Source organism: Scyliorhinus torazame, chromosome 3, assembly GCF_047496885.1.
Source record: "Scyliorhinus torazame isolate Kashiwa2021f chromosome 3, sScyTor2.1, whole genome shotgun sequence".
NCBI lineage: Eukaryota > Metazoa > Chordata > Chondrichthyes > Carcharhiniformes > Scyliorhinidae > Scyliorhinus > Scyliorhinus torazame.
In genome coordinates this window covers 250346454-250372112 of record NC_092709.1, presented here as the reverse complement: position 1 = coordinate 250372112, position 25659 = coordinate 250346454, and the positions used below count along the sequence as shown (strand labels likewise).

The following is a 25659-nucleotide window of genomic DNA, read 5'->3' as shown; positions in this document are numbered from 1 at the left end:
GTTGAGCACCCCTTGTTCGAAATGTATGAGGCCGAGAGTGTCTCAAATTCCGGAATGTTTTGAATACCTGTATAGGTATAGCTCTGAAACGTTGCATAGCTAGCGGATCTCGGGTGAACACCATGTTATTTTTTTACTAGAAACATGATTTCGGCGCTCACAAAAAAGTGCGGATTTCAGAGCTTTTTGAATTTCGAAAAAGGGCTGATCAACCTGTACCACTTTTCTGTCTTAAAACCTAACTGCAAAATAAGACCATTCCATCCATTGATTATGCTGGTTCCAACAGACAGTTGTTAATATGATATTGCATTGATACTCCCCAGCTTATTTAAGGTGATCCTGAATTCTGAAGGTAATTTAACAAAGATAATGTGACATCCAAGAGTGTTCAATTAATGATTTCCAAATATATTGTTCCCATAGACCCAAGTAGGACAAAAACGATGGTATCCTTTATATTTATTCCCTTACATATATATGGGTGGCACGCACAGTGGCTAGCACTGCTGCATCACAGCACCTGGGACCCATATTCCATTCCGGTCACTGTCTGTGTGGAGTTTGCACATTCTCCCCGTGGGTTTCCTCTGGGTGCTCCAGTCTCCACCCACAGTCCAAAGATGTGCGGGTTAGGTGGATTGGCCATGATAAATTGCCTCATAGTGTCCAGGGATGTGCAGGTCAGGTTGTGGGGTTACAGGGATAAGAATGGGTGGATGGGTGAGTGGACCTGTGTAGAGTGTTCTTTCGAAAGGTCAGTGAGACTTGATGGGCTGAATGGCCTCCTTCTGCACTGTATGGATTTTATGATTCTATAATCTTCTAAACCTCAGTCTAATTTTCAGAAGGGGTTATCCCTGGGATGGAAAGACACCAGGAAGAACTATGCTGCACCACAAGACACACCTGCCATAGCCTGACATAGAGTAGAATTGTTTTTTTCAAGGGATGTGCGTATTGCTGGCAAAGACAACATTTGTTGTCCATCCCTAACTGTCCTTGAACTGAGTGGCTTGCTGAGCCATTTCAGGGGGCAGCAAAGAGTCAACTACATTGCTGTGAGCCTGAAGTCACATATCAGCCAAACCAGGTCAGGGTGGCAGATTTCCTTCCTTAAAGGATGTTAATGAACCAGATGGGTTTTTACAACAATCAATAATAGTTTCATGATCACCATTACTGAATTTAAATGACTGAATTGAATTAATTCTGCCACGTGGGATTTGAACAAGTGTTCCCGGCACATTAGTCTACGCCTCTTGATTGCTAGCCCAGTGACATTATCACTGTGCCACCACCTCCCCCTAGAATTGCTATAGTTACTAAACTAGAGCTAAGGTCACCCAATCTTTCTGAAAAGCCTGTGGGAAGGAATAAAATTGAAGCTATTTTTGATACATATTCCAGCTTCAGTTATTTTAAGCTATCTATATTGAACAACATTTCAGTCTGCAAGAGGAAACCAACTGAAATTAGGTTATTTTGCGTTATTAAATATAGTTCCTTTATTTTGCAGCTTAACATTGTTTGCGAAAGTCTGTGAAAAGACCGTGCTAAAACGGGTCCTCAAGGAATTATGGAAAATTGTAGTGAACACAATAGAAAGAACTATTGTGTTGCCTCCTCTAACTGATCAGTCGGTGAGTAACTAAACTAGGTAATTTTTTGGAAAAGAATTATAATAGGTTCCATTTGAAATCTCTTGCACATTTAAGATTAAATAGTAATGTATATAACATACAGCAGAGAAACATATCATTCAGTTGAACCTCATACGCTTATAAAACCTCCCTTAAATGTGTCTATACCATTTGCCTCAACCACTCTTTGTGGTAGCGATTTTTCCACATTCTCAAATCTAATATTTGATTAGAATAATTTACAAACTTATGTTTATTAGTACTGTTTGTGTACAGAATATTATGGACTGTAGCCAGTCTGGTTCATGCTGGTGTTTTGGTCCCTAGGGCAATTCAGTACCAGTATCTGGGGCTTCTTGTATCAGAAAATAGATAATGTATGTGTTGAGCAGTTTAAATAATGCTGTGCTCGACTTTTTACTGTTGATATGTGCTAACTCAATTTATTTTTAATGAATTTGTTTATTAATACTACACTGAAATTCCTAAAGGCTGACAACACAATATTCATAGCTGTGTGTATTATGTAGCAATGCATTGGCAACTGCTTCTATTTTCTAAATAGGGAACATTACTCAAGTCTTTACATATGGCTTTAGTTTTTAATTATGCATAGTTCTGGGTGGCCTGAATAATCAAACCATGAATCCTTCCTTGCACAAATAAATATTTGGTGGATAACAAGCCAAAGCATTTCTTGAATATACACTCTTCATGCTTTGTGTTATACTGACATTGATAATGTAATATCCCTGTTCGCAAATTTGCCTTTCACCTTTGCCCCAGTCACCAATAAAATCGCTCGCCTGGCCGGGATTCTCCATTTGGGAGACTATGGACTGGATTCGTCGATTTTGAGGCTATGTCCAGAGGAAGTGTCGAGTTTTACGATGAAAAAGTCGGTGCCGGCCCCCCTGGACCGATGCTCCGCCCGGTGGGGGGCTAGCAGCCACGTAAAACCACCAGTGTTCCCGACAGAAACGGATGGAGAATTGCCGGAACCTTGGCCGTGCATGCGCACGCCGACGACCTGCAGTCCTTCGCGCCATACAACATGGTAGCGTCCGCGCTCAGACCCGGCCTGCCAGATAGTGCCCCCCTGTACTCCCTCTCGCCACCCTCTGACCACCCCACCTGTCACCCCAACCCTGCCGAAGACCCCCTAACTAGTGGACTGGCTCCCTCTCCCCCCCACTGTGGTGGCGCTGGACACAGTCCGCAGCCACCACGCGAGGTTGACGAAAACTCAGAGAACAGGTGTTCCACGCCGTCGGGAAGTCGGCCCATCGGAGACGGAGCATCGGGGGGGGGGGTGGCTTTCAGGTGACGTCCTGAAGCTGTCCCAACGGCGTGCGGCATACTCACTGTTGAGACGTTTTTGGACAGGTCGGAGCATCTGAAAACAGGCGCCAGATCACCGAATACGATTTCGGCATCGGCAAGCGGAGAATGCCGCCCCATGTTCTCCCGCCGGAGATGAATTGAAACTATTTACGCTCCCGTTGAGTGCGCAAATCGGGAAGCAATTCAGTATCCCTCGCCATGCAAAATTATTATTATTTTTTTTAAATTTAAAGATACCAATTCATTTTTTTTCCAATTATGGGGCAATTTAGCATGGACAATCCACCTGGTCTGCACATTTTCGGTTGTGGGGTGAGACCCGTGGAGGCACGGGGAGAATGTGCAAACTCCACACGGACAATGACCTGGGATCGGGATTCAACCCAGGTCCTCGCCGCTGAGAGGCAGCAGTGTTAACCACTGCGTCACTGTGCCGCCCACCATGCAAATGTATTGGGCTACCATTTTGAACAGGCGGCCCAATAGCAAGATTCCGCGGCTGGCCACCCCACATTGCAAAGGAGTCCCCATTGCCGCATCGCGTGCATCGCCAGGGAGCCCCGAACCCCCTCCGCCCGCATCGCAAATCAGCCCGGATTTTCTGGGTCCTCCCCTTCCCACAAATACAGGGGTCAACCCCAACCTGCCTGTCCCCCAGAGATCTCCTGAATAGGGCAGCACCCCCAGAGACGTCCTGAATAGGGGACAGCCCAGAAGAATAGGGGGAACCCCCAGAGAACCCCTGAAAAGGGGACACCCAGAGACCCCATGAAAAGGGGGACCCTCCCCAGAGACCCACTAAATAAAGAAACTGCCCACAGAAACCCCTTAATTGAAGGAACGCACCCCCCCCCCCCCCCCCCCATTCCCGGGACCTCTGGTGGCGGCCATGGAGTGAGTGGTTGCACATTTGGTGACTCCCGCTCAAGGCTGATTTTTTTTGTTCCTCTCCGTGCCCAAAGGGCAAAGTATTTGAGGGTAAAAGGTACAGGAGTCCCTGGGGAAGGTAACTCCTCTGGTGTGACTGGTGGATGGATCCATGGACAAGGAAGAAAGAGCTGAGGGAGCAGGAGAGACTTTGTGGTGCACCACAGGTGATGAGGCAGACAACAAGTGGGGTGCACTGCCTGCCCAGTGATAGACGGAACAGTTGGAGTTTTTGAATGATAAGTTGCGGCAGCTGGCGAAAGAGGCCCTGGAAGATCTTGTCAAGGTGGTGAAACTGATGAGATCTGGGATTGAGTGATTGGAGCAGAGGCTGGAATCGCAGGACCGGGTGATTCAGAAAGTGGGGGAGGCCTTGGGGAAGCACGAGGAGCAGTTGGCCTCGTTGGTGGCTGAGGTGGGAGTGATGCGGAACAGCCAGAAAAAAAGCTGAGGGAGAAGGTGGAGGATTTCGAGAATCGCTCCAGAAGACAAAACCATAAGGATTGTCACGATGCATGAAGGCATTGAAGGTGTGGAGGCCGCGGTGTATAGAACATAGAACGTACAGTGCAGAAGGCCATTCAGCCCATCGAGTCTGAACCAACCCACCCAAGCCCTCACTTCCACCCCATTCCCACAACCCAAATACCCCTCATGTGGCAAAGGTGCTGGAGAAATTTATGGGGGAGGGGACGTTTGATCGGCCCTTGGAGGTGGACCAAGCACACGGCGCTGAGAAGGAGACCGCAGGTGGGCAACCTACCAAGGACGATGGTGGTGCGGCTGCACCGCTTTCTAGACAAGGAGAAGTTCTTTCGATGGGCAAGGCAGACCAGGAAATATACCTGGGAAGTTGAACGAGCTGCAGATGTACCAGGACCTGGGCGCAGAGCTGGCGAAGAGGAGGGTCAGGTTTAACCGGATTAAGGCTGCCCTCTTAAATAAAGGGTTGAAGTTTGGGATATTGTACCCAGCCCACCTGTGGGTGACTTTCAGAAGCGAGAGCTTTATTTTGACACACCCGAGGAGGTGATGGAATTTGTGAGGGATAATGGACTGGGAGGAGTGTGAGGACATTGAAGTTTGCAGGAGTTTTGTGTGCTCTTTAAAGTGTTTGGTGTTGGGTTTTGGGAGGCAAGCTTTGATAGCGGAGCTACAATAGTGAGTGTGCCTTTTGTTACTTTTTAAGGATAGATGGTTGGGTTGTTTTGGGGGGCAGGGGAACAGGAGGTAGGCAGGACGGTTGGAGACTTTGGGCGAGGGCCACCATGCTAGCTGGACGGGCTAGTTAATGGGAGTGAGGTTGCCAGGAGGAAGGTGTTGGGGGGACAGGGTTGGTTCTTTGTTTGGGGGTGGTTGCTGACATGGGTGTAGTTGGTGTCGCGCAGTTGGGAAGAGATCGATTACGGTGGACATCCGAGGATAGACCTGGACGGTCGCGTGATGAGGTCACGTGGAACGTGAGGGAAGATTGCAGCCATTACTTTCGGTCTCTGTGCAAAACCCGGTTCACTAGCTACCAACCCCATCCCAGGCAACATTCTGAGATGAAATCCGTCTGTTCACAACCTTGGCATCATATTTGACCCTGGAAAGAGCATCCAACATATTTGCACCATCAGTAAGACCACCTATTTTCACCTCTGCAACATCAGTTGGAATTTCAGCGCAAAGGCCCGCGTCACGTCCCCAACAGATTAAATCCAGGATGCAATTGTCCCCACCCAATGACAGGCCATGTTTCCACATGTTACTGCATTACCACTGTGCCCAGGTGTTCCAGACCCAACCACTCGCTGCATGTAAAAACCCCTCCACATGTTGCATTTGCTCCTTTTGCCAATTACTTTAAATATGTACCCTTTCATTCTTAATCCCCTCGAGTGGGAACAGTTTCTACCTACTCTGTCTAGATCTTTCATGATTTTGAATACCTCTATCAAATCTGCTCTCTTCTCCAAGGAAACAGTCATATCTTCGCCAATCTATCTTCACAACTGATGTCCCAAGGGGAGTACAGTGGCTCAGTGGTTAGCACTCTGCCTCACGGCGCCGAGGTCCCAGGTTCGATCCCAAATCTGTGTGGAGTTTGCACATTCTCCCTGTGTGTGCTTGGGTTTCGCCCCCACAACCCAAAGATGGGCAGGGTAGGTGGATTGGCCATTCTAAATTGCCCCTTAATTGGGAAAAATGAATTGGGTACTCTAAAAAAAAAATTAAATAAATAAATAAGTAACTGATGTTCCTCATCCCTGTAACAATTCTCATGATTCTTTTCTGCACTCTTTCCAATGCCTTCACGCCTTTCCTAAAGTTCGGTGTCCCAGAACTGGTCAGAACACTCTGGCTGAGGCCAAACTAGTGTCTTATACATAACATCCTTGCTCTTGTACACTATGTCGCTATCGATAAAGCCCAGTATACATTATTAACTCTCTCTCAACCTGTCCTGACACCTTCAGTGACATATGTACATTTACACCCAGGTCTTTATTTTGTATTGACTCGCCATGTTCTTCCTACCAAAATGGATCACTTCACATTTCCCCTTTTAAAATTCTCAACCTAGTTTTCGAATCACTTTATAGACTTGGCCCCTCCCTTTCTCTGTAATATCCTCCAACCCCATAATCCTCAAATATATCTAAGCTCACCAAATTCCTTGATTTTAATCACTCTACCATTGGTGATCAAAATTTCAGTTGCTTTTCTCTGGAATTACCTCCCTACACCTCTTTGGGCAATTTAACGCCCAAAAAACATAGTCCGATTTTGGACAGATATAGCAGGATTTTTCTCGGCGCCTGGAGCCCAAAAACAACCCCGCTATCAAATGTGACTTTTGGTTTTTTTTGGCCTCGGTGAGAAACTCCCTGCCGAGGCTCCACTTGCTCGTCAGTGCAGGGAGAGATCGGGGCACCATTTTTAATGGCCACCTCGATCTGACGACCCCCCTCGGACACAACAACCCGTTCTCCAGAACCCCCACTGCCCAACCTACTTCTTAGCAGGTCCTCGAGTCCCCCCTCACCGCACCTCTTAAGGGCATGGCATTCCTGTGCCCGATTCCTGGTATGGGCAATCTGACACCCGAACACCTTGGTATGCCAGCCTGGCAGTGCAATCTGGGCATTTTGGCAGTGCCTGGGTGGCACTGCCTGGTTGGTGGTACCAAGGTGCTGAGCTGGCAGTGCCAAGATGCCTGGGTGGCAACGGGAGTACCAGGGTACAACCCTGCCCAGAACGTGACCACCCCGGGGGCCTCCGATGGCTTGGGAAACCTCCTACCTCCCCTCTCTCCCCAGCTGCTGTTACGCCTGGTGGACCTGTGCTAAGTGGCGCCATGGCGAGGTCTCCCAGGCGTGGGTGTACATTCCCAGGTCTTGGGAGAATCAGATGCAGCCTCCATTTATCTGGCAGCTGACCCACATAGTGGAGTCTCACTCCAATGTAAAATAGCCCTTAATAGGACTACATAAGTAAGGAGGCAGGCAGCTTGTCCGACTCTGGTCCTGCCATCAGTAAAATGTTCTAATGGCAGACCATGTTGGGGGCCTAGCTCCTCGTCATTTCATGGGCCTCCGCACTTCCCACCCCACATGCCAGTGGAAAAATACAGCTCGCTGTCTTGATTATTGTCAGTGACATTTTCATTTCATTTGCTGAGCAATGCAATATTAATTTTATTCAGCTCATCTTCCCTTAGACCATAAGACATAGAAGTAGAATTAGGCCACTTGGCCCATCAGGTCTGCTCCACCATTCAATTATGTCTGATATTTTTCTCATCCCCATTTTCCTGCCTTCTCCCCATAACACCTGATCTTATTAATCAAGAATCTATCTATCTCTGTCTTAAAGACACTCAGTGATTTGACCTGCACAGCCTTCTGCGGCAAAGAGTTCCACAGATTCACTACTCTTTGGCTGAAGAATTTCCTCCTCATCTCTGTTTTAAAGGAGCGTCTCTTTAGTCTGAGATTGTGTCCTCTGGATCTAGTTTTTTCTACAAGTGGAAACAGCCTCTTCACGTCCACTCTCTCCAGGACTCGCAGTATCCTGTAAGTTTCAATAAGATCCCCCCTCATCCTTTTAAACTCCAACGAGTACAGACCCAGAGTGAACCGTTCCTCATACGACAAGCTGTTCATTCTTGGGATCATTCTTGTGAACCTCCTCTGGACCCTTTCCAAGGCCAGCACATCTTTCCTTAGAGACGGGACCCAAGACTGCTCACAATGCTCCAAATGGGGTCTGACCAGAGCCTCATACAGCCTCTTGGAGAGCAACATCGCTTGTTTTTAAATTGGCACACATTTAACTTTTAACTATGACTTTAGTGTTGCACCAACGTAATGTTAGCTTTATCAGTCAGGAAACATAGGTAGGATTTTCCAGCACTTGCCGCTGACAGAATCTTCCAGCCCCGCCGAAGGCACCCCCCCCCCTAAGCATGATGGGTTCCCGGCAGCGGGGTGGGAAAGCCATGCAAAGTGCTGTAAACTTTGGCAAGACCTGAAAATCCCGCCACTGGCCAATGGCGCGCTGTCTCTGCCTCTGGAAAATCCGCCACGGAGGGCAGGGCGGGGGCGGGTGGGGGGGGAACACCTCACAAATTGCTGAGCGAAAAATTGTAGTTGGGTTACTAATTTCCAGGCATGGTTTCCAAACTATCAGCTGGATCTGGGTGTCCAGCATATCTGCCTAAGGGAGCCATTTGGCCCCTTTCATGAATATGCTCCAACATCTGTTTCCAGATTTTATTGCGAAATTTGACAAAAGCTGGACAGAACGAGCAGCATGCACTGCTCCATTTGGGAGTGCAATCAGGAAGCATTTCCTCCACACGGAGTGTAGTGGATATCTTGAACTTTCTCTTCCAAACGTTTATGACTGCCGGATCAATTTATAAGATTGAGATCAATAGATTTTTATTAGGTGTGCTTATCAAGGGATATGAAAACTATTTCAGTAAAATGGAGTTGAAATACATATTATCCATGATATAATAGAATAATGGAACAAACTCGAGGGATCAATGATCTTCCATTCATGTAACCATCAGAATTCTTGCCATCGAAAAGAGGGGAGACCTTGGATCATCCTGTATTTCATGTTCTCTGACTTTGTCGTGAGATAGCGGGTATACGGTTTGTCCCACGCTCTAGGGAGGGAGGACAGCTCACATCATGGGATATTTTGGATCTTGGAAGATAGTGTAAAACTTTAGCTGCCATTTTACATCTCTAATACTCTTTTTCTTTATTGAAGCAAAAATGAGGGAAAGCACATTGTCAGTGCTGAATTGATATCACCCATTTCACACAAACAAAATTATCCACCCTTGCTGAATTTACTGGCTGCAACGGTGGCTTCATAGATACATAGAAGATAGGAGCAGGAGGAGGCCTTTTGGCCCTTCGAGCCTGCTCCGCCATTCATCACGATCATGGCTGATCATCCAACTCAATAGTCTAATCCTGCTTTCTCACCATGGCCTTTGATCCCATTCTCCCGTAGTGTTATAGCCAGCCGCCTCTTGAGTATATGCATTCACCAGCCAGAAAGCTGGAGTCAACCCCACTGTAACCTCACTATGCATGCTTGGCTGAGAGCTCAGACTCTCATAAGGTTTTACTTTTTTAACACAACTGGGAAGAAGGGAAAACTAATTGACGGCTGTGTTAAGCTATTTTTCCTGTGATCTCTTTTGTCAATAACTCATTGTTTATTTTCACAAGATAAAGGGCGTCAGTGCTCAATGCTTCAGCTATTGATACTTTAACAGTTTGTTTGATTGACACTTTTATAGGGTTGAAACAACAGCAGTATTTTTAAGAAAGTTATGAGTGGGTTTTTTAATAGCTGTTCACACATTATTGTTACAATAGGGTTTGTTGATCCTGTATAGAGTGTATGCTGGGTGAGTGGGAATGGATTGCCTTGAATTGGCATAAAGGGTATGAGGGGCCATGTGACAGGCATGAGTTGCCTTGAGGGTGAGTGTGGGGGTGGGGGGCATGAAGTGGCATGAAGGAGGCATGAGCAAGGCCTTTTGACTTTACCTTTCACAAGATTCCTGAATCGCTATGGTCTATCACTCCTCTGAGGAGCCGTGAACCACAAGTCATGGAAAAGCTGGTTCAATTCCCCATAAATTGTGGGGATGGCTTGGAGATACCTCCCCCGCAATGGATCTGATCAGGTGAGAGCACAGCATGTGGACTTGCCACCCGCACCTTTATCCCATGCCACCAATAATTGGGGGCACCAGGAATGGGAGCGGGAATCCTAGAATCAAATCTTGCCCAGCATTATTAAATGGCTCCAGAATCCTTCTGACTTTAGTTTCCTTCTGACCTATTCCCTCAGAAGGATATCTTTGATGAGCAAGTGAAATATTGTGAAGACCAGGTTGCACTTTACCAGTCTCTGAAGAAGGCCATTATAATATTAACTTCATTACCATTTAATATTTTTGCATTTTAGACACTAGTTTAAGTCTTCCACAAGACTAAACTGTTTCAGACTGATCTAGTGCGCTCCAGTGACTAGAGAGGACATTCAGAAAAGAAGTTGTTTTATACATTATTCCAGCAACAGACTTCATCTAAAAACTCAGGATGAGACATCAGTGCAGATGAGTCTCCACAGGTAGCTTGCCCAACAAGAAAAATCAATTACTGACTGAATAGCTCGCCATCAGCAGCCCTTTGATAAGTTCCAAGATTTGGTTGGAGCCAGCAACAGTGAGGGGAGCAAGGATGAGGGATGATGATTTTTGAATGACTGCCATGGCTGTGAAGCCACAGAATTGCTGTTTTATACATTATTCCTTTCTCTGCTCTTCTATCAGTGAAGAAATGGTCCCTTCGTAGCTATAACATTGTTGGGTTGACTGGAATTGCTAATGAGGTTTATTGAAATATTATCCCCAGGGTGTCAATTCAAGTTAAATTGTTGACACAAATTTAAGTTTTGAATCCATAGTGTCTAGTTATGTTATAAAAATTTCACCCAAGGATACAATTGTTACACAATAGTCATCATTTTAAAGTGTGAATTCTATTATTTCACAATTACTTAATATTACTTAAAGATTCAGATCGAGGAGGGGAGAAATTGTATGTATTGTGCCTCTTTTTCAGATTTGCAACAGGCACAAAACATGCAAACCAAAGAATGGAAAAGCCTGCAGCTAATCTGCACAGACCTTGCTAAATTCCAAATTGTTCGTCCCAGTTAGCTAACACTGACATTGGAGATTTCCATATGCTAATGCCTGAATGTTGGAGGGAAGAAATACTCAGTCTTTTCTCAACCTTGTGGAATTGCTGTGTGCACTCAGCTCACAAAAGTCAGCTCTGATCATATTCAGGGTTATATGCATATATATTTAAAGTTCTTTCAGAGTTACAAGCAGGCATTGACGTCATCAATTTATTCTGAACAATACAAGGTGATCAGTATGCATATTTTTCTGGGCCCTGAATGGGAAAACGATCTAATAATATAATGCATCTCTACAATCTCCCAGATTCTGTACAAAATATTCCCCTTAACCTGAACTCCTTGATGAGGTGTTAATGTGTTTTTATTCCCTGCTCTGGGCTGGACAATGAATCCCCTACAGACAGGCTGGAGCCCTGGTTTCTGTGACATGGGTCTCCATTCTTACTCTAATGCCCTGTAGGATGATTGAATTATCCCGAGTGCCGGTGACGTTTCTTTAAGGTTCAACATTTTAACCCCTTGCCTACCGGTTTCCCCCTTGCCCTCTGCTGCTGTAAACCTAAGACATCTTTATTATTACTTATATCAATTCTGTGATACATATAGCAATTTCTTCCGCTAACCCTGTCGAAAGACCACTGTGTAAAATTTATCATCAAATATCAGAGCAGGTGTCAGGACTCCACTGCTCAGGATTCTTCAATATCCCCATCAGCTACCAACAAGGGTTATTTGGCAGCATAATGGTTAGCACAATTGCCTCACAGCACCAGGGACTCAGGTTTGATTGCGACCTTGGGTGACTGTCGGTGTGGAGTTTAACATTCCCCCGTGTCTGTGTAGGTTTCCTCCAGGTACTCCGGTTTCCTCCCCCATTCCATAGATGTGCAGTTTAGGTGGATTGGCCTTGCTCCATTGCCCTTAATGTCCAAACTGTAGGTGGGGTTACTGGTTTACAACTGGATAAGGTTGAGACGTGGGCTTAGGTAGGGTGCTCTTTCAGAGGGTCTGTGCAGATTCGATGGGCCGAAAGGCCTCTTTCTGCACTGAAGTGATTCTGTGGCTTCACAGCCATGACGGTCACTCAAAAATCATCACCACTCATTCTTGCTCCCCTCACTGTTGCTGGCTCCAACCACATCTTGGAACTAATCTAAGGGCTGCTGATAGCGAGGTATTCAGTCAGAAATTGATTTTTCTTGTTGAGGAAGCTGCCTGTGGAGCCCAACTGCACTGACGTCTCATCCTTTATAATAATCTTTATTGTCACAAGTAGGTTTACATTAACACTGCAATGAAGTTACTGTGAAAATCTGCTAGTCGCCATATTCCGGCGCCTATTCAGGTACACAGAGGGAGAATTCAGAATGTCCAATTCATCTAACGGCAGGTCTTTAGGGACTTGTAGGAGAAAACCGGAGCACCCGGAGGAAACCCACGCAGACACGGAGAAAGTGCAGACTCCACACAGACAGTGATCCAAGCCGGGAATCAAACCTGGGACCCTGGAGCTGTGAAGCAAAGGTGCTACCCACTGTGCTACCGTGCTACATCCTGAGTTTGTAGATGAAGTCTGAAGGTCCTCAGGCTGATAGGTTGGGCTCCACCAACTACATTGTACTGGGTTAAGGCCAGGAACTGGGCCCCAGTACCTTAGTGAGTTTAATTTCACAGCCTTAAAAATCAAAGCTGTTCTCTCTCTTTCTCCCCCCCCCACCAAAACAAGCCCCAACCTCACCACCTCATGGCCATTATTTATGTGAGTTTTGTGTGTGTTTCAGGTAGATGTCTAAGCAAAATAAAGCACTATCTTGGTTGTAACCTTGACATTTTTAAAGAAATATTAATGTTATTGTTACTTTTGAAATTCTCCAACAGGATCTTCTCTGTTTAGGCAAGAACCTATTTTATTTTCCTTTCATGCTGAGACCAGTTATATCTTCCCGAGTGCTGCCAATAATTCAGCACAGAGCAGTGATTGAACATAGATCTTTCCAGCGGGTAGCAAGACAAAATATTGAAGGATGTTTTAAAATGAATTGTAATTGCTATCTTGTCTATTGTGATGTATAATAGAAAATACCAGAACATGGTCTTACATTGACTGATTACTTTTTTTAATTGTTCTACATGCCGGTTTTTGCAGATGATTGTAAGTATGATCTTGCTTATGTGTCAGTTCCTAGTTGTTGTCAGAACTCGCTGCCTGTTACTGTCAAGTGCATATTATCACTTTGAAGCGCAGCTAGTTTCATCACTGTTGTTCACCTGATGTTGTCGTGTTTGTGCTAGTTTAAATGTTCCACCTTGTGGTTTGTTTGTTCGCAAAGTCCCTTAGTCTGCCACTGCAGACACATTAGATGGTGAACCATTTTCAGGAAAATGTGGTGTCTTCCTTGTTTGTAAAATTTGAGGGATTTCATTGGTTTACAGACTGCATGTAAAGTTGTAGACTCTTTTGACTTTAGTGTCATGGACGCTTAACTATATCCAAAGAAGAGATTACTGCTTGGATGTTTCGCACGATACTTATAGCTATTCTTCTCAATTAAAGGCGCTGTATTCTGTCACAACACTTGTATACTTAAATAAATCTGGAGGACTATCAACAAAGATTTTTTGCATGATAGTAAACCAGAAAGGTAAACAAATAGTAATAACATCCGGCTTTAAATTTACACTTAAATGTGCTCGACACACACTGTGGTGTTGTTCAAATAGAATAAAATTTGATATCCAATTAAAACATTCCTATTTTGGGTAAGTGGAAATAATATTGGGCATATAGGAAGAAATTAAACCTGGAATGAGGGTCAGGTTACTCTGTTCTTAAGATTAGCTTTCTTTCAAGATGGATGTCTAAATCGGAGAAGCAATGAAATGAACAAATGAAGATTTGAGAATGGAAATCAAATAAACGGCAGCACAGTGGTTAGCGCAGTTGCTTCACAGCGCCAGGGTCCCAGGTCCGATTCCCGGCTTGGGTCACTGTCTGTATGGAGTCTGCACGTTCTCCCCGTGTCTGCATGGGTTTCCTCCCACAAGTCTCGAAAGACCTACTGTTAGGTGAATTGGACATTCTGAATTCTCCCTCAGTGTACCCGAATAGTTGCCGGAATGTGTCGACTAGGGGCTTTTCACAGTAACTTCATTGCAGTGTTAACGTAAGCCTACTTGTGACAATAAAGATTATAATAAATAAATAAATTGTAGCCATGAGAATAGAAGCATTTCTGTTTCTACCAGAATATCTAATATTTCCATCCATGTTCAGACATCCCCCCCCAAAAAAAAAAGTTAGGGTAATTGATGAACTTTTGCAAATGTCTTCAGTGGTAGCTGCATTTAAATTGATATTATCAGTCCACCATGTCCACATTAAGAGATTGTTGGGCAGGAGCACAAACATGTTTTTAATGGGAAAAATTAAGATGAACATATGAATATTTGAAAACAGTCCAGGGAAATAGCTGATTCTGGAAATCAAACATTGTAAGTAAATCACTTACCACTGTTTTTAGGTGTGGCATAAACTATCACCGTTTCATGTTAGCATTCTTTTTTAAAATAAATTTAGAATATCCGAATCCTTTTTTCCAATTAAGGTGCAATTTAGCGTGGCCAATCCACCTACCCTGCATATCTTTGGATTGTGGGGGCGAAACGCACGCAAACACGGGAAGAATGTGCAAACTACACATGGACAGTGACCCAGAGCCGGGATCGAACCTGGGACCTCGGTGCTGTGAGGCAGCAGTGCTATCTACTGTGCCACCGTGCTTCGCCCATGATAGCATTCTTAAGACCAGAAGATTTAGAATCAGAATTAGACCACTCTGCCCATCGAGTCTGCTCCATCATTCAATCATGGCTGATATTTTTCTCATCCCCATTCTTCTGCCTTCGCCCCATAACCCCATAAGACACTCAGTGATTTGGTCTCCACAGCCTTCTAAGGCAAAGAGTTCCACAGACTCACCACCCTCTGGCTGAAGAAATTGCTCCTCATTCCTGTTTTAAAGATCATTCCTTTAGTCTGAGATTGTATCCTCTGGTTCTAGTTTTTCCCACAAGTGGAAACATCTTCTCCACGTCAACTCTATCCAGGCCTCGCAGTATCCTGTAAGTTTCAATAAGATCCCCCCTCATCCTTCTGAACTCCAACGAGTACAGACCCAGAGTCCTCAACCATTCCTTATACGACAAGCTGTTCGTTCCAGGGATCATTCTCGCGAACCTCCTCTGTACCCTTTCCAAGGCCAGCACTATCTTTCCTCAGACACAGGGCCCAACATTGCTCACAATTCTCCAAACGGGGTCTGACCAGAGTCTTAAACAGCCTCAGAAGTACATCCCTGGTCTTGTATTCTAGCCTTCTTGACATGAATGCTAACATTCCATTTGTCTTCCTAAACTGCCAACTGAACCTGCACGTTAACCTTAAGAGAATCGTGAACAAGGACTCCCCCAAGTCCCTTTGTGCTTCTGATTTCCTAAGCATTTCCCCATTTAGAAAATAGTCTATGCCTAAATTCCTCCTGCCAAAGTGCATAACCTCACACTTTTCCACATTGTATTTCATTTGCCACTTCATTGCCCGCTCTCCTAGCCTGTCCAAATCCTTCTGCAGCCCCCTTGCTTCCTCAATACTACCTGTCCCTCTACAGATCTTTGTATCATCTGCAAACTTAGCAACAGTGCCTTCAGTTCCTTCTTCCTGATCATTAATGTATATTGTTATTCCCGTACCAGCCTCCCCGAACAGGCGCCGGAATGTGGCGACTAGGGGCTTTTCACAGTAACTTCATTTGAAGCCTACAATAAGCGATTTTCATTTTCATTTCATAGTGTGAAAAGTTGTGGTCCCAGCACAGACCCCTGAGGCACACCAGTAATCACCGGCTGCCATCCTGAAAAAGACCCCTTTATCCCCACTCTCTGCCTTCTGCCAGTCAGCCAATCCTCTATCCATGCCAGCATCTTACCCTTAACACCATGGGCTCTTAACATATTTAACAATCTCCGATGTGGCACCTTGTCAAAGGCCTTCTGGAAATCTAAATAAATCACGTCCACTGGTTCTCCTTTGTCTAACTTCCTTGTTACCTCCTCAAAGAGCTTTAACAGATTTGTCAGACATCACCTCCCTTTGACAAAGCCATGCTGACTCAATCCTATTTTATCATGCAGTTCTAAGTACTCCGTGATCTCATCTTTAATAACGGAGTCTAAAATCTTACTAATGACCGAAGTCAGGCTAACCGGCCTATAATTTCCCGTCTTCTACCTGCCTCCCTTCTTAAACAGAGGTGTTACATTAGCCACTTTCCAGTCCTCTGGGACTCTTCCTGCCTCCAGTGATTCCTGAAAGATCACCACCAATGCCTCCACAATCTCCTCATCTAACTCTTTTCGAACCATGGGGTGTAGTCCATCCGGCCCAGATGACTTATCCACCTTCAGACCTTTCAGTTTCCTCAGAACCTTCTCCTTAGTGATAGCCACTGCACTCACCTCTGCCCCTGATTCTCCTGGAGCTCTGGCATCCCACTGGTATCTTCCACCGTGAAGACTGATGCAAAGTAACTATTCAGTTCATCTGCCATTTCTTTCTTTCCTATTATTACTTCTCCGGCCACATTTTCCAGTGGTCCAATGTCTATTTTTGCCTCTCTCTTACCTTTGATATATTGAAAAAAACTCTTCCTATCTTCATTTATATCACTAGCTAGCTTGCGCTCATATTTCATCTTCTCTCCCTTATTGCTTTTTTAGTTATCCTTTGTTTGCTTTTAAAAGCTTCCTAATCCTCTGGCTTCTCACTAATACTCGCCACTTTGTATGCTTTTTCTTTTGCCTCATCAACCATGGATGCCTTGTCCTCCGCTTAGCATGTTTCCTCCTTGGGATGAATTTCTGTTGTGCCTCCCGATTAACCCCAAAAAACTCCTGCCAATGCTGTTCCACTGTCTTCCCTGCTAGGCTCCTTCTCCAATCAACTCTAGCCAGCTCCTCCCTCATGTCGTTGTAGTTACCCTTATTTCATTGTAATACCGTTACATCTGATTCCAGCTTTTCCCTCTCAAACTGCAGGGTGAATTCTACCATATTTTGGTCACTGTCCCCGAAGGGTTCTTTCACCTTAAGATGCCTAATCAAGTCTACCTCATTACACATCATCATATCCAGAATTGCCTGTTCCCTAGTGGGCTCTACCAGAAGAGAACTTCTTGCTACAATTTTCTGGATCTGTTCGCCACAGGCGCAAATACGATATGTGCCGCTAACAGGATTTGTACCAGTGAGATATCAGAATGAGATCTGGTCCTTCTTCCCCCAGCGACATAATCAGGTTCACGCCCAGCAATGGCCTGAGCCTGATTACAATTGATTTACATGGATATAAATATTCATAAACAACATAACACCATAGCTTCCGGGAGCGTCAGATGTTCCCTCCTGCTGGCACGATATCTCACTGACGGGAATCACTTTTGTTCTTCAGCAGTCAAGATGGCCACGCCAGTGGCGCAGTGGAGTGTAGCCCCGGCTGGTCAGGGACCATCACACTGCCAGGTTGGTGATGCCGGGGGATACTGCCAAGGGGCAGGCCAGGAGGTGGGGGCTGGGCATCGATTGGAGGGCGGGGGCTGAAGGAGAAGATTGCCGGAGATGATGGATAGGTGGGGGGAGGGGGAATTGCTGAGAAGGATTGACTTGGGGGGAGGATGATTGCTGCAATGATGGATGGGGGGAAGGGGTTCCCAATGTCTGTGGAAGAGGGCGAGGGGGGCTTGCCTCTTAACTTTGAGCTTTGAGATGGGCGCCATGATCTCTGTGGAGCTGGACTTGCTGGTGTCTTCATAGAATCAACAATGCAGAAGGAGGCCATTCAGCCCATCGAGTCTGCACCTGCCCTTGGAAAGAGCATCCTACGTAAGCCCACACCTCCATCCTATCCCCGTAACCCAGTAACCCCATCTAACCTTTTTGGATACTAAGGACAATTCATCATTGCCAATCCACCTAACCTGCACATCTTTGGACTGTGGGAGGAAACCCGAGCACCCGGTGGAATTTCCACGCACACATGAGAACATGCAGACTCCGCACAGACAGTAACCCAAGCTGGGAATCGAACTTGGGACCCTGGAGCTGTGAAGCAACTGTGCTAGCCACTATGCTACCGTGCTGCCCAGGTTAGCCCGCGCCCCTCAAGAATAATGGTGCAAAACATGCCCCCTTGCTTTTTTTTGATGAAGTGTCAGAAGATCTGCAGAGAAAACCTGGCTATGTGCCGGTTTTCAGTCAGAACCTGATATTTTATCATTTTTTGGGTAAGTTCTGCCCTCATACGATTCAGTGATGCAAACCACTAACATTTGTGGATATTCCTAAATCTCTTGACTAGAGAGAGGAAGCGTGAAAGGCATTATTTTTAAAAATATTATTCAATCTCAATGAACAAAGTTGTTTTTATAAGCTCCCTGCAGTCAAATGTGTTGTGGAGTGTGGTGCTTGATTCAAAAATATTTAATCACTGCATTATTTACCTTTGTGTCTTGATTATGTGATTGATATAAAAATTAGATTTTCCAGCAAGAGCTAAGTATCATGGGTTATTGGTCTGGTCGCTAATTTCTACTCCAAGGAAAATTGAACACTGTCTCAATGACCAGTGCAACTTTGTTGTTGAAGAAATGACCCATTCTTGAAATGTAAATCATTGAAAAAAATTGTGAAAATACATCACAGTTTCCATTTTCTACTTTGGTGGAAGAGTGAGGAGGTTCTGAAAAGTTTGGGTTAACTTTATAGATATTGCAGAATAACTAAATAAATATATTTCTGTACCCTATCTTACTTTGCAACTTTTTAAATATCCTCTGTGGTCAACTTTGACTTCTTCACAATTTTTTTAAATGAAAGTCTGACGTTAGATTTTATTGTCTAGAATCTAGATTCCTCTACTTAACCACAGGATATGGGCAGCAGAGTAGCGCAGTGGTTAGCACTGTTGCTTCACCAGCGCCAGGGTCCCAGGTTCAGTTCCCGGCTTGGGTCACTGTCTGTGCAGAATCTACACGTTCTCCCCGTGTCAGCATGGGTTCTGATTTCGGATAGATGCAGACTGTATGCCCTTTCCAGGTCAATTCCCGAGCCTCCTTTTCCCACCTCAGGATCCTTTCTTTTTCCAAATACTGATGGAGCCTCACGATGATTGCTCGTAGTAATTCTCCTGCTCTCGGCCTCCTCCTCAATGATCGATGGAGCTGATTGACCTCTGGAGGGCAGCCGGAGACATTCTCCCCTACCAACTTTTCAAACATTCTCACCACATACTTTGTGGAATTCGTGCCTTCAATATCTTCCGGCAGCCCTGCAATCCTCACGTTTTGTCCAAGAGCGATTTTCTAGGTCATTGGCCTTCTCCTTCAACTTCTTCTGCCCCTCCACCAATATCAGCATTTCTGCCTCCAAGGAGGCAATCCATTCGTCATGATCTGCCACTGTCTCCTCCACCTTCTGGAGGGACGTATTCTGACCTCCAACCTCTGTTCCATCGTTTCCAGAGCAGCCCGAATCGTCTCTGCCGCGCTTGCCAAATCCTCCGAGGCCGCCAGCCTCTGTTCCTCGAATTCGGCCGAGAGAAACTAGACCAACTGCATTGTGGTCCACTGTGCGGGCAACAACGCCATTAGTTCTCTCACTATCACTGCTGCGCCACACGAGTATGCCTCATCCGAAGTGCCCCTTAATCGACACACTCCTTGTCTGTGAACTCAACATCACCCACCAAAGGAGAAAGTCTTTGTAGGAGCGGTTTCAAGACCTATGTATTGAGTCAGCTTCCACGTGGGGTTATTCCCTGTGGCTCAGCTCAGTACAGAGAGAAACAAAAACACCACAACCTGGACAAGATGGCTATTCAATCAAGCTTGTTAAGTGTACACGGAGAACAGACTGGATATCAGCCAAGACCTGTTCTACCGAACAAAGAGCCGAGCACAGTAATTATACAATGTTCAAAAATCAATAGCCCACCCCAGTTGAACACGATCCAATCCCTGAAGCTGCTTCTTTTAAACTTATCCAATAGAATTGCAAGCAGTGTTTAAACTTCACCCAATAGAGTCGCAAGCAGCGCATGGTTGATCATCATCCTGACAGCTGCTTACAATCCCAGCAGCTTGCTGACTGTGAGAAACAGAACAGAACCAGCACCCTGAATTGTTTCACAAAGCCTATGAGGACGATTCTCCCAAATGGAGCCCAAGTGTTCGCGCCATCGTGAACGCCGTCACGTTTCACGACGGAGCGAACCGGGCCCGGGTAGGACCTAGTCTGTCCCCCACAGGGGGCCAGCACGTCGCTGGAGCGGTTCTCGCCACTCCAGCCTCCTTTCCCGGCACCAAATGGGCACCGCGCCAACCCACGCTTGCGCAGTTGGGCCGCGCCAACCTGCGCATGCGCGGGTGGCTACTTTAGCGCGCCGGCTCCGACTCAACATGGCATCGGTGCTCGGGCCGGCCGCGCAAGGAAGTAGGCCCGGGGGGGGGGAGAGGAGAGGCCGGCCCGCCGATCGGTGGGTCTCGATCGTGGGCCAGACCCCATCGGAGCCCCCCCCCCCAGGCCGCCCTCCGACCGTTCGCGCAGAGTTCCCGCCGGCAGCGACCAGGGGTGAACGGCGCCGGCGGGACTCTGTCGTATCGGCGCGGCTGCTCGGCCCAGCCGATTCCAGCAGCCCGTGGCCGGCACCGCGCCAAACGCGGCGGCGCAAATGGCGCCGCTTCTCGGACAATCGCACGCCGGAGTCGGGGCGTCGTGGCGTGGCTGCGGTGATTATCTGGCCCGGTGCAGGACTCGGAGAATCGCCCCCAGTATGTCAGAAGTAATGTCCTTTTGGTCAATGAGCTATCCTAAATCCCATTTGAGTACTTATTACTGCTATGTCCTAAAAATACATGTTTAATGGTTAATAATGATTACTCAGTCCTATAATTCATCTCAATCCTTAATAAAACAACTTTTGTAAAACTACTCATGCTAACGATTCAGTTTTAAGAGAGATCATCGCTGGACCCCCCCTTCAGTCTTATTCTGTACTGGGAGTACTTTCTTTGACTGCAATATCCCTGTAAAACGGGCAGAAAGGGCCAAATTATCCATCTGCAAGCAGGAGCCACTTTAAGTGTGACCACTCACTCCATGGCCACCACCGGAAGTCCTGGAATGGCATTTCTTACCACGTACTCGATGAGTTACTTATCGGTAAAGGTTAATCCTTTTTATATGTCATAAGGAATACTTCTTCAAGTCAGAGCATAGTGGCTTTGCGTGCTTGTAGTCCAATGTGATGCATCACAGCGTGATATAATGTGAATTCAGGATTATCCGCCTGAGTTAATGATCCCACCCAAGACGTGATTGTGAAGGGAAATCTGAGGTCATTTGATGACCCAGCAGCTAATTAACGACTAGGAGTAGCAGGTTGTCTGTCCATCCTTGGTCACAATGGTATAGTTGACTCAGGGAGATATGAGACTGAAGGAGGATTCAAATATCTTTTTATGTTTTTACTAAATTTTAAAACTTGCACTTTGAGAGAATTTCCATATATTGATCTTATGAATGTTCATGTTCAACATGTGAGTGATTGAATGTATATAAAAATTATCTTTCTAAATAGTTATAGTTGCTGTACTTCAAGACATACTTTTGAAGAGATATGCTTTTCTACTTAATTGGGCAGTGTTCAGGCCCCATGACAGCTTTCCTTTCATTCTAGATTAGTAAAGAAAATGTTACTGCAGCACTGGTTTATGCTTAGCTCTACACTTAATTTCCTTATAAATGCCTAAACTGCTCAATTTTAAAGTATGGCGAGGGAGTTTCAAAGAAACACTTCATGTAAAGAGAAATGTTAAACGTTTGTCATAAAACGCTAAAAGCTAGGCTAATTTTCAGTACCGCATTAGAAAATGTGTGGCAGTTGAATGTCAGTAATGTTGCTTCTAAATATAAAGAAACAATTGTGTTTAAAGTAGGTGTGAGGGGCAAATAATAAATGTTATATTGCAGCTGCTTCATCAATGACCTTCAAAAAAAATTTTTTTTTGAGTACCCAATTCATTTTTCTAATTAAGGAGCAGTTTAGCATTTTTCTAATTAAGGAGCAGTTTAGCATTTTTCTAATTAAGGGCCAATCCACCTATTCTGCACATCTTTGGGTCGTGGGGGTGAACCCCACACAGACACGCGGAGAATGGTTCAAACTCCACACAGACAGTGATCAAGAGCTGGGATCGAACCTGGGACCTCGGTGCCGTGAGGCAGCAGTGCTAACCACTGTGCCACCGTGCTGCCCAGTAATGTTCATTGATGATTGCACAGTGTTCAGCACCATTCATGACTCCTCATCCTGAAGCAGTCCATGTCCAAATGCAGCAAGATCTAGACAATACCCAGACTTGGGTTGACATGTGGCGAGTAACATTCGTGGCACTTAAGTGCCAGGAAATTACCGTCCCCAGAAGAGATAATCTAACCATTGGCCCTTGACATTCAGTGGCATTACCATCACTGAATTCCCAAAATGAACATCCTGGAGGTTACCAATGACCAGAAACTGAACTGGATAGCCACTTAAATACTGTGGCTATAAGAGTAGGTCAGAGGCGAGGAATCCTGCAACCTCCTGACCCCCAAAACACCATCTACAAGGTACAAGCCAGGAATATGATGGAATACTCTCCACTTGCCTGGATGAGTTCAACTCCAACACTCAAGATGCTCAACACCATCTAGGGCAAAGCAGCCCACTTGATTAGCAACCCATCCTCAGTTACTCCCTCCACCACTAACGAATAGTGGCAGTGGTGTGTACTATCTACAGGATGTACTGCAGGAACTCAGCAAGGGTCCTTTATTAGCACCTTCCAAGCCCACAGCTGCTACCATCTAGAAGGGCAAGGGCAGCAGATGCATGTTAAGACCACCATCTGCAAGTTCTTCTCCAAGACATCATCCTGATTTGGAAATATATAGCATTTCTTCACTGCCGGCAGGGTCAAAATCCAGGGACTCCCTCTAACAGCACCATGGGTGTACACCACATGGACTGCAGTGGTTCAAGAAGGCAGCTCACCAATCCCTTCTCGAGCAATTAAGGATGGGCAATAAATGCTGGCCTACCATTAACACCCACATCCCAACAACAAATTTAAAAAACGAAATAAAGCTTCAGGTACTGAGCCACAGAAGTTTGCAACTAACCCATGTTTTGCTCTCATGGGTGTTTTCCTTTATTGGAGCAACACGTGTATATTTTCTGTCAGTTGCAGCATGAGAATTTAATTACATCATTGGTGTTCAACAGTATTTAGAGAACTCCTTGGTGTTACTTTTTTCTCTATGTTCTACATTGCACCCAAAGAAAATCATCACTTTTGTAGTGATGTAGTGTAAGTTAACGTTGAAACACCATGTGAAATTTTGGGTCAGGTGAACTTTTTCAAGGGTGTACCATTTTTACAAGACTAATATGTAAAGAGGAAAGCTTTCGCCAGTTCAGTGATTTTTTAAAATTTGCTGATTGTGGAGACTTCAACAGTGCACTTCATGGAGAAACATTGAATCACTGGCAGCAACTTCTGAATTTTTGCATTTAACCACGCATCTATTGACTCCAAGGCAGAATTTTCATTCCCGGATCGGAAACCTGGGGCGGGATTCTCCGGACCCCCCCCCCCCCGCCGGGTCGGAGAATCGCCGGGGGGCGGCGTGAATTCCGCCCCCGCCTGCTGCGGAATTTGGCGGGGGCGGGAATCGCCCTGCGCCGGTCGGCGGCCGCTGGCAGCTGCCCCGCCCCCGGCGATTCTCCGGCCCACGATGGGCCGAGTGGCCACCCTTTTTTTTTGCCAGACCCGCCGGAGTAAATTAGAGTAGGTCCTTACCGGCGGGACCTGGCGGCACGGGCGGCCTCCCGGGTCCTCGGGGGGGGGGGGGGGGGGGGGGGGGATCTGGCCCCGGGAGGTGCCCCCACGGTGGCCTGGCCCGCGATCGGCAGCACTCCATTCCTCCGCATCGGCCGCTGTGGTCCTCCGCTATGGCCGATGCGGAGACAAACCCTCCCGCGCAAGTGCTGGGATGACGCCAGGGCACGCAGGCGCACCCGCGCATGCCCCAACTCGCGGCAGCCGGCAGAGACCCTGCGGCGCCGGTTGGCGTGGTGCCAAGCCCCTTCCCCGCCAGCCGGCGCGGCGCAAACCACTCCGGGGCGGCCCAAGCCCCTGAAGGTGCGTAGGATTCCGCACCTTTGGGGCGGCCCGACGCCGGAGTGGTTCACGCCACTCCTCGGCGCCGGGACCCCCCCCGCCCCGCCAGGTTGGGGAGAATCCCGCCCCTGATGTTTGGAAAATTTCCAGGTCCCGACCTTGCACTGTCAGTGGCAGTGATGCAATGCAATTTTCAAAGCGGCCCGGAGCAGAGTTTGATGTCCCGCTGAGGCATCAGACATAGGCAGGAAGGGAGAGCTCAGCAGGGGGGATAGTTTAAAATGGCGAATGGCAGCTGTGCTGGACTTACTGTTGCCTTTACAAGTGGGTGAGCAGAGTGCCAGCAGTGATTTGGGCAGCCACCCCCAGGCTGCCTTGCATGTTTCGAATACCTCCTTCGAGATAGAGGGGAGGCTGAGGCATGACTAGGGGGTGGTCAAGGAACAGTGCAGTAGTGAAAAACAGACCTGGGGAATGAGTTTCATAGAATTTACAGTGCAGAAGGAGGCCATTCGGCCCATCGAGTATGCACCGGCTCTTGGAAAGAGCACCCTACCCAAGACACACCTCCACCCTATCCCCATAATCCAGCAACACGAAGGGCAATTTTGGACACTAAGGGCAATTTAGCATGGCCAATCCATCTAACCTGCACATCTTTGGACTGTGGGAGGAAACCGGAGCAGAGAAGCTAAAGTTTGTGTCTGTTTTCACAAAGGAAGAAGAGGAAATCTCCCAGGTGTAGAGATCCAAGGGACTAGGGAGAATGCAGAGTTGAAGGAATTTGTATAAGTAACAAGGTTGCACTGGAGAAATTAATGGAACTGGAAAATGCGAAGTCTCCGGGACCTGATATTATGCATCCCAGAGTGTTGAAAGAGGCTGCAATAGAGATAGTGGATGCATTGGTGATTATCTTCCAACATTCTATTCATTCTGGAATGGTTCCTGAAGATTAGAAGGTAGAATATATCACTCCTCTCTTTATGAAGGGAGTGAGAGAGAAAACAGACCTAATTGCCTTACATCAGGAGTAAAGAAAATGTTGGAATCTATTATAAAGGATGTGATTTGATTTGATTTATTGTCACATGTACCGAAGTACAGTGAAAAGTATTTTTCTGCGGCCAAGACACAAAAAAATAATCGACAGAGTACATTGACAAATGGTATATCGACAAACTGTGGTAATGGACACTTGGGCAGTCATGATCTGATTGGGCAAAGTCACTTGG

At 46.3% G+C, this 25659-nt stretch overlaps 1 protein-coding gene across 10 annotated transcripts in view; it reads left to right on the top strand.

The window, feature by feature from the left end:
• The window catches only part of LOC140409050 (protein unc-13 homolog B-like), a 933512-nt gene that overhangs the window by 863388 nt on the left and 44465 nt on the right, over positions 1-25659 (top strand). For all 10 annotated transcript variants that reach the window (XM_072497095.1, XM_072497100.1, XM_072497102.1 and 7 more), the window contains one exon: positions 1520-1643. In XM_072497095.1, the coding sequence (XP_072353196.1) occupies positions 1520-1643 (124 nt within the window). The remainder of the gene's footprint in view (positions 1-1519; positions 1644-25659) is intronic.